The sequence below is a fragment of the Pollicipes pollicipes genome, unplaced genomic scaffold (assembly GCF_011947565.3).
Source record: "Pollicipes pollicipes isolate AB1234 unplaced genomic scaffold, Ppol_2.1 Scaffold_6138;HRSCAF=7277_pilon_pilon_pilon, whole genome shotgun sequence".
Classification (NCBI taxonomy): Eukaryota; Metazoa; Arthropoda; class Thecostraca; order Pollicipedomorpha; family Pollicipedidae; genus Pollicipes; species Pollicipes pollicipes.
Window position 1 is genome coordinate 7006220 of NW_023596818.1, and position 12241 is coordinate 7018460.

Sequence of the window (12241 nt, forward strand, 5' to 3'; positions counted from 1 at the left end):
TCAGCTGTCGTCCGAAGATGCATCATCCTCATCCAGCAGCAGGGCGGCGAACTTGTTGCCCACCAGCTGGGGGTCGGGCCGGCGCGGCCGCTTGGGCGAGGCCGTCGGCTGCGCGTCACCGCCCGCGTCCAGCGGCCTGGCCCGCTCCGACGAGCCGTCCTCCCGCGCCGAGTCCTCCTCCGAGGACGCGACGCCGTCCCTGCCGCGGCGCCGGCCTGTCGCGGCACGGCGGCCGCCTCCTCGTGGCGGCGGCGGCGGCGCGGCCGGGCGGACATGGCCGCGCCGCCGGCAGCTCCGGCGCCACCTCGGCCGCGCGGCAGAGCTCCGCCAGCTCTCGGCGCCACTCGGCCAGCGCCGGCGGCGCCAGCCAGTCGGCGGCGCGCGCCAGCCCGCCGCGGCGCAGCTCCAGCGTCGCGTTGTAGAACAGCGGGCCGGCCAGCAGCTCGGCCGGCGACGTCACCGGCAGCGGCGTGCGCAGCAGCGCGTTCACGTTGGCCGCCTGCGCCAGGACGCACTGCAGCTGCGCCAGCTGGTGCAGCAGACGGCGGTCGGGCTGCCGTTCGCCCGACAGCAGGCACGGATCGGCGGCCGCCAGCGGCGCCAGGCCGGCGGCGGCGCGCCGCGGCGCCAGCAGCAGCGCGCCCACGTGCGCAGCGCTGACGGTGCCGGCCGCGTGGCGGCGCCAGTAGCCGAGCGCGGCGGCCAGCAGCTGACGCGCCGGCGGCACGGGGTCGACGAGCGCAGGCGGCGCGCCCAGCGCGGCCAGCACGGCCAGGCGCCGCTGCTCGGCGTCCAGCGCGGCGGCGGCCAGCAGCGGCGGCGCGACCGGGTCGGGCAGAATGCGCCGCCGACCCACGCTGCGGCCCGCCCCCTGGCGCCGGTACTGGTGGACGGGGACATCGCGCGCACCGTGCACGCAGCCGACCATCCAGCGGAACAGCGGCTCCACGCAGGCGCAGGCCGGCTCCTGCGACTGGTCCTCCACCTGCAGCCAGAGAGAACAGTCAGTACGGCGGCAGTGAGGCTCCACGCCGGGACGGCGCCGCTCAGCCGACATCTGGTGGACACCGCGGGAACCAACACGTGGTTGGCAAACCGGCACCGTACCACAGCCCGCCGAATGCGATCACTGGAGTGCGGGTGGGGGGTGGGAATGGGGGAGCTGATGGGGGGGAGGGGGAAGTTAAGCTGCAGGGCCGGGGCGGGGGCTTTGTTCCGGACACCAAATGACCAATTGCACATTACATAAGGGTGGACAACGCTCGAGACACAGTCACACAGAGGCAGAGACACAGACAACGGTCACACCTTTTCAACACAGTTGGATCTAAATGCATCACACTCTTTCACGCCTAAGTATATGAAAATTGAATCATGTCCGCAGCATCTATAGTCCCATTATACAGAGTTTAACTCACGTAACAATTTGATAAATTTCAAGGACTGAGAGCGGGACTGGTGTGGATTGGTGAGAGCGGGGCAGGTGTGGAGAAGGGGCGAGAGCGGGGCGGGTGTGGAGGAGTGGCGAGAGCGGGACGGGTGTGTAGGAGTGGCGAGAGCCGGGTGGGTGTGGAGGAGGGGCGAGAGCGGGGCGGGTGTTGAGGAGTGGCAAGAGCGGGACGGATGTTGAGGAGTGGCGACAGCGGGGGGAGCTGAGGCGATTTAGTCAACGTTGTATGCGTGCTTGCGTGCGCTGTGTTTTACATGCTTCGTTCCGACGCGTTCCCTGGTTGTGCCATCCATGTAACAACCAACGGCTGCTGCTCTCGCCCCAAACCCGTAGGTCTTCCAATGCGGTATCTTTCATTTGGGAAGAAATGGATTGATTGATTGATCATTTTTCAAAACTTGGCGTGCTCGGAATGACCTGCCATCATTAATGCCCTTCGGAATGACCTGCCACCATTAATGACCTCAGAGCAGCAACCTGCAGCGCAAGGCTCATCGACTGTGAACAGAGCTCATCGAGAAGAGATCGGTCTTCCACAATTCCTATCAAATGCTCTGCTATAACTGCTGCCCCGCGAATGTAACATCAATCCACAAGTCGTGTGCGAAGTCGACCTCAAACAAACTTAACGATCGGCCAAGACAAAACGGGTCAAGTTTGCTGAATTCACACTCCACATACTTTGTCTAAAAATTCACAGCAGAAATGCGCCTTATGATAACATTACAGCTTGTGAGGGAGACAAAGGTTCATATGCTTCCGGGTAAATATGAATCCAGAATACCATCAAATCACATTTCTTCGACACAACCCCAGTGCGTGCGTCCCCTCAACTTGTCTCGTAGGGGCGCCGGTGGCGCGGTAGTTAACGCGCCCGCGTTAGCGCAGCAGCTGAGTGTGTTGTAACGCCCAGAGACGACATGATTCGTGACGCTCATGACAGAACAAATGAAGTCGACATCATTCGCCAATGCTGGCGCCACATCATTACTTCACGACAGAACGACGTCCTTGCAAGGCGATTAGACGATGCTGCGCGCACCACGACATGTGACCTCATATCTTCGTTCAGTGTGCGCGATTTCTCCACTGCGTTGGAACCTTGCATCACGCTGAATGCGATCGCAGACTGAATTGACGCGTGAGTTGATGAACCACGCTTGCGTCCGCGAAGTATTTCCGAACCCGGAATTAGCAGGCAATTCAATGAACGTGAACATGAAGCAACGTATCTGACATTCCGTCATATTCCGCCTTCGGATTTCCTTTACCTCCACCTCGAAACCGGCTTCCGAATCTTTGCTGGCTGAGCTTTTGAGGCCCGTTCTAGAGTCGGCCAGACATACGAATGAATGCATCCACAACAAGCGACGCATGCACCTACCATGCCACGGATGACGACATAGTCGCATCGAGCCGCGGCTCATCAAAGACGAGGGCGAGCGCACGCGAGCAGCGGCGGGCTGACGCGGGACACCCGGCAGCCATCACCCAGCCGCCTGAAGCCTGCGCCGCCGCCGCCACCTACCTGCGGCTCCTGCAGCAGCGGCTGGCCGCAGACGATGTTGATGACGTCAGACGTTAGTCGCCCTCGGCGCAGCGCGTCCAGCAGCCAGGGCGGAGGCGGCTGACCGTTCAGCAACAGACCGGCGCCCGGCTGCCCGGCCGGCGGCCGCTGCCCCGGCTCCGACCGCCCAGCAGCGGGCGGCAGCGCGGGCGCAGGCGCGGGCACGTCGGCAGCGGGCAGCAGGGCGGGCGCGGACTCATCGGCAGCGGGCAGCAGCGCGGGCTCGGACTCATCGGCAGCGGGCGGCTGCGTGGACTCGGACTCGCCAGCACTGCGCGGCGGTGACCGGCTGGACTCCCGAGCCGCAGGTGGGACCTCGTCACCAGACATTTGGGCCGTGGCCGGCAGTTGGGGGTCGGCGACCGGCGGGTCAGCTTCGAGCAGGGCCTGGAGAGAGCCAGGCGATCATCAGGACACCGACACCTGTCGGGGATCTGGCGCCATGCCAGGACACCATCAGGACACCGACACCTGTCGAAGATCTGACGCCAAGCCACGACGCCATCAGGACACCGACACTTGTCCGAGATCTGGCGATAAGCCAGGACACCATCAGGACACCGACACTTGTCCCGAGATCTGGCGCTAAGCCAGGACGCCATCAGGACACCGACACCTGTCGGAGGTCTGGCACCAAGCCAGGACGCCATCAGGACACCGACACCTGTCCGAGATCTGACGCTAAGCCAGGACGCCATCAGGACACAGACACCTGTCGGGGGTCTGGTGCCAAGCCAGGACGCAATCAGGACACCGACACCTGTCGGGGGTCTGGTGCCAAGCCAGGACACCATCAGGACATCGACACCTGTCGGAGATCTGGCGCCAGGCCAGGACGTCGTGGGGGCGCATAGAGAGGGCACCTTCATGTTATTCACGACCGCAACACGATTTTGAGGTACATTTCAGACATCCCATGGCAAACGAACGCCATGCGGATGGTTACAGCCGTTACAAAAGCTACAGGGCCTTTGAATTTTAAGGATATGAATGGACGGACGAATACAGGGTTAAAGGAGCCGGACATATATGTACACTCACAGAGCTGCGAGACGTGTACTCCAATGATTCAGAAAGCACAGCAGAACAAAGAGAGAAACTCTTCAGCCTCCCGCATCCGTAACCGTACGCTACACGTCGTTCGGGTTTGTCTACCACAGAAAGCAGCTCCATGATCACGACTGGGACCTTGGGGCCAGACTTTCATGTTACACATCTCCCCAGGGATGGCCTGCACACCCGAAACGATGAAGCCAGCCGCGGCCAGTGAGCGGCACACGGGCGGCCGACCTACCGGGCGCTCGCAGCCCCGCGCCCGCGCCAGGACGTGCGGCGGCAGCTCCAGCCACTGCAGCAGGTCAGTGGACGGCAGGACGTAGTTGGCCATCGACCGCCGGACCAGGGCGAGAACGGTCGGCCGCTCCTCCTTCTTCAGCTGCGTCATCACCTGAGCACGGCGTCCAGAGCGTCGTCAGCATCGCACGGGGTCCGCTGGGTCGGCGTCAGTGCACGCGCCCCACCGGGTGGTCGCGCTGAGCGGTCAGCCGAATCACCAGTAGCGCGTGAGGTAGCTGCATCCTTGCTATCACACTTGGCTTGTTGAAGAACTACCGGCGCCTCGACTTTGCACTTACGAGCCTGTGCGTCCATGACGTGAGCGTGGAGGTTTAGAGGGGTGCAGCCATTGTGGGTCACCGACATCAACAACATTTATATCACGAAAAATGTGCGGCCGGATGGATCGTCTCACTTTAAGCAGACATTTTTGCCACGCGCCGCACATGTCACCGAGTTATTGAGATGGTTAGTTACAGCCGCGTGACATCTTCTAACCAGCCTCTCAGCTACTGTATACAGACACACTGAAGACTGCAGGATCCCCGGGTTTCATTCCCAGCCGACCAGCGCAGTGGTAAGCAAAAAAGAAAAATACATTTACTCCAGCCGCTGCCGCTACATCAAAGTGCAGCGCGACGCCACGCACCGTGTGCCTGAACAGCGTAAGACTCCCCATGCGCACCCCAAGCGCAAACCCTGTGCACACTTACGCCTACAGCGGCCTATCCCGGCCACCCGTCTGTGACCAGCTCGAGCCACCCACGCCCACCGGGAGCCCGCTCACCTCGTCCAGGGCCGGCTGCGGGGCGTCGTGGCGGCGGAGCCAGGCGAGCAGGCCGCGAATGCGCCGCTCGGACGGCCGGCCGCGCCGCTCGCCGTACGGCCGCGGCACGTGCAGGAAGAACTTCTGCAGCGCCGCCGGGCTGATGTAGTCGTTGCCGAGCAGGCAGGCGAACAACGGCATGAGGCGCGGCTTCAGGCCGTAGTGTGCCATGAAGCTGCGGAGGAGGCGGGAAGTAGCGACGGCGGCGGGCGTGTCACGCGCTGGGCGGTCGCTGACGACTGCTTAGAGATGGCCATGTGAAGTTCGTGTCATTTTATGTCGTGGAGCCTCGCATCCGAGTCCACATCCGTTCCACACAGAGCAATACGGGTGCAGCACAATAGCAAGCACGAGCGGAACCGTTACACCGATCCCCTCCCCCCCCCCTCCCCCCACCTGACCGGCGATCAGACGGGACCCACAGCCGACGCCGCAGGACTTTCCGTCCGATAGCGTAGTGGTTAGCGCGTCTGCGTTAATCACGACACGGTCCGGGAAACCAGGGGTACAGGGTTCGATTCCCCGCGGTGCCCGCCCTTCTTGCCTGGGAGAGGCAGGCGAAGCCATAAGGCCTCCGCAGCTGAGCGCGTCGTAAAGCCCCGATTACGCACACTCACCGCGTGGCTGACGGCCTGGCTCCAGATCGGAAGGCGTGGGTTCGACCCCGCCGCAGGACACTTTCCTCGGACGCGCTTTTCACCAGGGTTGGAACCGCCTATAGTCATAGTGGTCGCAGGCGCCGATTACCCTATTCATGACTACTGGAACTGCTCTCCGCGACTTTTCACCACTGCCGTGGCGGCTGGGGACACGACTCACCGATCGTGGCGGAAGAGCACGCATTCGGTGTACCAGCGGCCGTCGTCAGTCCGCTCCGGCGCGGCCGCCAGCGAGCCGAGCGGCACGCAGGGCACGCCGAACGCGAAGAAGTCGGTGTCGTCGCTGACGACGGCGCAGCCGAGGTGGGCGGCCAGCGCTGCCAGCGGTTCGTCCGCCTCGAAGTCGCACACGGCGTGCGACACGCGCAGCCGGCGCAGCACCTGCACGGGCCGCGGGTGGGTCAGGACAGGTCTATGTGCTTGTGCGCAGAGGGCGCGGGTGTGCTGTGCGCAGAGGGCACCGCTAACGTGGGTGGCACCAGTGGGGGTGGCAGACCAGACGTCCCTCGGAATGTTGACAGTGCTGGCCAAACAATAGGGATGGTGTTTGCTGACATCAGTTGCAGCACACTGCTAAACTCCAATAACTACAACCACTCGCGGACTGCAGCACGAGGATCTTGTGTAGCATCATGTCATCAGGGGTGTTACTGCCATATCCATAAGGAGGGGATGATGGTGTGGCTGCTTGGCTTGTTTGATCCTGTCAATCAAATACTGATCCAGTGGTTGCGCTTTTTGCTGTGCAGTCACGTCACTAATAGAAAAAAACGCCACAGCTTATTTTAAAGGGCGAGCGGCACATATCGTTCCACTCTCTTACAGAGTGCCAGTGACTGCATTGGGCACGTTAACATTGCAGGGCAATGGCGTAACCAGCCCCCTTCCCCAGTCCACGGCTTAAGGTGCTAACCACTAGGCCATTTTGCCTCTATCCCCTGAGCATCGCAGTGCAGTGAACCCATGACTTATATGTGGGCCATGATAGAGCCCACAGACAACAAAACACTTCAGCATTCTGTAGTGATTGTAGTGTTGGTGGTGTGGTTGCCTGACTGGCATTCTGGTACAACAGATATGTACTGGCTGGTAAATTAATGTGTACATTAAGAACATACATACCCAAGATAAGGTGTTACCAATGGAATTAAACCTAATCTTATCAGCAACATCACAGTCTCAATGTAATTGACTGTGGCCATTTATAATGTCTGAACACCTGTATTCAGAGTATGAATGGCTGCTGGCTTTCACAAAGATGCTGGTGGGTGACCATATCAAGTAATGTATTGCTGTCTATGGCAATGACTGCCATTACACACCCAGAGAGTGATGAAAACAAGTTATTAATTTTTTGCTAAGGTGAGGCAGGGTCATCTCTAGCATTGCACATATATGGTCAAAACCAGCAATTCATATGAAATGTAATGATCTGTACCTTGGGCTAGACTTAAAAAGAATGCACTCTCCCTTTCCCCAATGAGACCTGAGAAGCTGTAACAATAATTTGCAGCACCAAATTGTAAAAGTAGACTTACCTCAAGAAAAGTGGTTTTAGAAAGGTGTGGAAGACATGTATGTCTGCCCTGTGATGATGGGGTAAGTTTTGTTGTCCTTTCCAATTTTTCATTAAGTCTCTTAAATGCCGTTTTCAACTTGCGGTTGCTTGGATCTGATCCACCATCCAGCAGCACAATGGGTGTGATCTCACATCTAGAATGTAATAGGAGCCAAGTGTCAATGTGTCAAAGCTGGAATCATCACAGATAAAACATAGCCAATCAGATAATATTTCAAGCAGTAACACATATATTTGTCTGTTACATCAACTTGCAATGACATAATGCACTTGCTTCCTTGCCAACACAGAGGTTCACAAGACAATCCCAAACTTTTGACATGCATGGTCACATTGAATGCAACATAAAATTACCACCTACATGATTAATGTGCTTAAGCTAAGGTGCTGGGCTGCCTTTCCAGATGCTTGCATAACTATATTTATACAATACAGAGACAGGTGACATAGATAATGATTAAAGAAAATGAAGAACCCTAATTTGACCTTCACATTACAGATATTTACATTCTACTACTTACTTCATCAAGTTCCGGAAGAATTCTTCCACTTTAGATGAATACTTCTTGTAGTCTCCTCCAAAAGCAGAATTTAAGCCTTTACATGTGCTACTCAAACGGTAAATCAGATTATCTCCATCGATGACCACAACTTCATTGCAAAGTTCATGCCTGCTAAGAAATTCATCCTGGTGTTTTTTCACGAAGGTTGAGAGACCACGAACACCCATTCTGGATTAAACTTATACGGTCGTACAACAGCCACGATAGACCCCACCGCCACGCAACCCAGATCCCTCCCGCTGCTCCCCGCGGGCCTGCGTACGGTGGCCCCCAATTCGCACGTGCGTTTTCGCACACATCCTCAAAGTAGTTTTGACAACAGCGCGCCGAAATTGTAGCCATCCCAAAATGCCAATAGAAACAAAAGAGAAGTCAGGTAGGGTCTAAAAACCGGCATATGACGCAGCCACGCACGTTTTCCGAAACGCCTCGTCTGATCGCCTTGAAACCTTTACCAATCGATTATTTGCATTGAAGTGAGTCATGGAGAGGTAGTTCGAGACCTGACCTGAGGTCAAACACCTCTCAAAGCCTACTGCAGTTCCACATTTGGTGTCTGAGCCCAGTGGCCAGTCGACCGCCGTGTCCCTAGGTTGGGTTAGAAGTCGACAAATTTCACAGCATAAAATTATTGTTTGCGGACAACTTACAGCTCAGAACCTACCAAGCCGATTACTGTGAAACCTTTACCATTGGATGCCCCATGCCTGATTCTCTGGCAGTTCCAGATTTGGTGACCCTTGGTCAGATCAAAAGTCGCCAAATTTCAGAGTCCAAAATTCTTGCTGGCAAACTACGTATAGTTCAGAATCTACCACGCCGATAGCTGCCAAACCGTGCCATTCAGTATGCCATCTACCTTAATTCTCCGTTGAAGCTGCAAGCGTGGTGCCATTTACCATTATCTTTTCCCCTATGTTTGCTCCCGAGAAAATGTGCAGCTTGGTTTGGCTGGTCCCGTGAGGTTGAGTTTCTTCCTAGCGGAGGTGTTAATCATGGCGATACCATGCATAACTCGGCGCATAATTTTCAGCACAGCACCTCCGCTAAGTAGAAATTTCATCTCATAAGGCCAGCCTAACCAAGCCGCACTTTTGCTCCGGAAAAAGCAGAAAGGAAAATACATGATTATAAATGGCATCACACTTGCAGCTTCAACAGGGAATTAGGGCAGATGGCACACTGAATGGTAAGGCTTGGTAGCTAAAAGTTGTCTACCAGCAAAAATTTTGGACTTCGTGAAATTTGACGACTTTTGACCTGACCTAGGGTCGCTAAATGGGGCACTGCCACAGAGTATCAGGTATGGGGCATCCAATGGTGAAGGTTTCACGGTGATCGGTCCGATAGGCTCTGTTTGCATGTAAAATTTTCGTTTAGCGTTTTCGAGGTGTTTGACCCCAGGTCAGGTCACGATATTACCTCCCCATGACTCATCTCAATGCACGGAATCGATTGGTGAAGGTTTCAAGGCGATCAGACAAGCCGTTTCCGAAAACTTGTGTGTCTGCGTCACATGCCGGTTTTTAGACCCTGCCGAAAATCTATCCAAAACTGTTTCAGTCTTTCTACCGGCCTGGGCTCCCTACATAATTGAACATAAATATGATTCCGGGACGCCAAAAAAAAAAACAACAAAGGATCGAATCAAGTACCGTAAAAAAGGAACATCTACGCTACTGATCTTCACAGAAGTCACAGGTGCGCGTGACATTGGCGGTTTCACGGAGTTGAGCAGTGGTGAGGGGTACGGCAGTCTGACGATGCTCTTTGAAGGGATGAGTAAATATTGCAAAAGTTGATCTCGCAATAAAGTAGAGGGAGAGCATTTTTTTCAGCGATTCTCCACCCTCAGATTGTCAAAAGGCTGCTCTCACGTCTTGAACATTTAAAAAGCTGCGAATTCAAAGGGTTGCCACCTGTCTGGGCGCAGCCACAAGATGGCCCCGCGTTTGGAATGCCCAGCGTTCGCACACACAGGCCGTGTTGATTCGGGTGTTGTGAGACCATCTGCCAGACATTGCTCGGCCGATGTTGGACTGGCATGAGTGATGTGATAGTGTGTGTGATCCGTTTCAGCGGAACATGAAATCTGTTGACAGACCGTATTATATTATATTGTGCATTTGTGCGTATATTGGTAAGTAAAGTTTCAGATTTGCTGATCAACGAGGTGAATGATCCAAGCAACGCTGAAGGCATCGGCCTACGTGTACCTCCCAATCAAATTAGCTAAGGATCCATTCAACCTACCTGTGCAAATTTGCATGCGAGTTCCCACGTAAAACTTAGGACTAGAATAAAACTACGGAAGACAAGTCTCTGTCGTCCAATCATTCGGCTCCTCCTGGTGCCATCATCCAGCTTGATCGTCATGTTGCAGATGAAGTCCTGCCCACGCTTGGCGTCTTGCTGTTAACACGCGCCCGGGTGAGGGTTCAATTTGACCCTCCAAAGGTTTTTCCCGGAATGCTTTCTGAGCGGCGCGGTGTAGCCACGCTAAATTTGGTATAGCTGTATACAAATGAATAGCATACTATTTAGTATCAAACCCTCAGTTGTATCTTATAAAGCTTATCACCTACATTAGGTCAAAGTCAGGCCATGGATTTAGCAAAGAGAGTTTCTGGGGAATCGTTCAATCTGGTGCAACGGAATGTTAAACGAAGCCATGCATCTCTGTGATGGCCTCATAGACAACAAAACAACTAAAGTAACAGATTGTATTGACCTAGGGTCAGATATGAAGGCTAAACCAAGGTCAAAGCCAACTTGTTCTATCACTGCAGAGCTTGCTGTATGGGGTAGTTTTTGGCGCACATTTGGAACTTATTGATAACAGGCGGCGCATTATGCATCTTCCATTGACTTCCTAGAAGTCAGAATAGGCCACTGGCCTAAAATGACCCAGGTCAACATTTCGTTCTAAGAACATATTTCCTAGCGTAACACTTAACGCTTACTCAAATGCAAAAACCAAAGCAGTGTTGCATGTTTTGGTCCGTATGACCTTCAAGAGGTCACATAAAGTTACTGAAATTAAATGAGCACCAGTGAACTTTTGCTAAGAAAAGCCATCTAGGCTCAGATTGGTTGCATGAGAAGGTTTGGGAGCATTTTGGATACCAACCTGGAATTTGACCTTGTTTGACCTCATTTAACCCAAGGGTCATCACCTTGGACCCCTCAAATTTTGACCACAGCCTGAGTTTAGGTATCAAGCCCAAGACACCCCGTGATTTCGTCTGTCTAAGCTCCCTTAGTTTGTGAGATATCATGGGGTCGAATTAACCCTCCACCCGAAGCTAGGTATTCGGCGCGGGCCACCCAGCGCAGTGTTAATACTCAAGGCAGGCTACTGTTATGCATTGGACTTATAGTAGTTTGCATGCCGTACATAAAACAAATTATTATATATATATATATATTTATTAGGGGATTATATAATATATAATATCTATATATAGTCATATTATATATATATATATGTGTTATATATATATATATATATATAATATATATATACATTATATAATTATATAATTTATTTTATTAGGGGATATATATACATTATATATATATATATCATATATATATATATATATATATATATATTATATATATATATATATACATATATCTATGTCTCCCCTATATTTCGCTTTTTAGTGCAATACCCTTGTAACCACTTAAACAGGTGGCCCTTTCTTCCTTTCTTGATACGTGTTGCTTCCCATAACTTGCACACTTTGATATCACATGCTGACATTACCATCAATGCAACCTGAAGGGATTATTTAGTAAAACTTAGCATAGTCGAGCCCAGTATTTAATTGGATACAATAATGTTTGTCGTGGGTGGATCATATAATCGCACGTTCACGCCTACACGACTAGATTGGCTAAGGAGATATGCCTATATCTTCTTCCGTTTCCCCTATTCGTTCGCTAACATTACACTCGTAATGAATTCGTGAATCATGCAAATCCATGAAATACAAAAGGACATAGATGAAGTCATGAGCGTTGTTGACGATCAATGCCGCAGTGGGTGGGTGCCAAAGTCGTGATCAATGTACAAAAAGCCTGTGGAAAGCAGTCTCAAAACCTAAGCTGCGTCTTTCTTTTTGGTTGCTTATGTATTTCATTATATATATATATATATATATATATATATATATATATATATATATATATATTTATACCATAGGTGTAGGGGCGCTTCAAAAATTTGGGGGGGGAGCAAGCTCAGGGCGTATTTC

At 53.4% G+C, this 12241-nt stretch overlaps 1 protein-coding gene across 1 annotated transcript; it reads right to left on the reverse strand.

The window, feature by feature from the left end:
- LOC119106131 (protein asteroid homolog 1) lies at positions 1-8212 on the reverse strand. The gene is made up of 8 exons (XM_037229728.1): positions 7938-8212; positions 7376-7550; positions 5998-6218; positions 5248-5353; positions 4312-4464; positions 857-985; positions 461-514; positions 1-90 (listed from the first exon to the last, which is right to left on the reverse strand). Exons 1-8 carry the CDS (start codon positions 8144-8146, stop codon positions 1-3), a joined length of 1137 nt encoding a protein of 378 aa, XP_037085623.1. The 5' UTR covers positions 8147-8212.
- Between the last annotated feature and the right edge of the window lie 4029 nt (positions 8213-12241).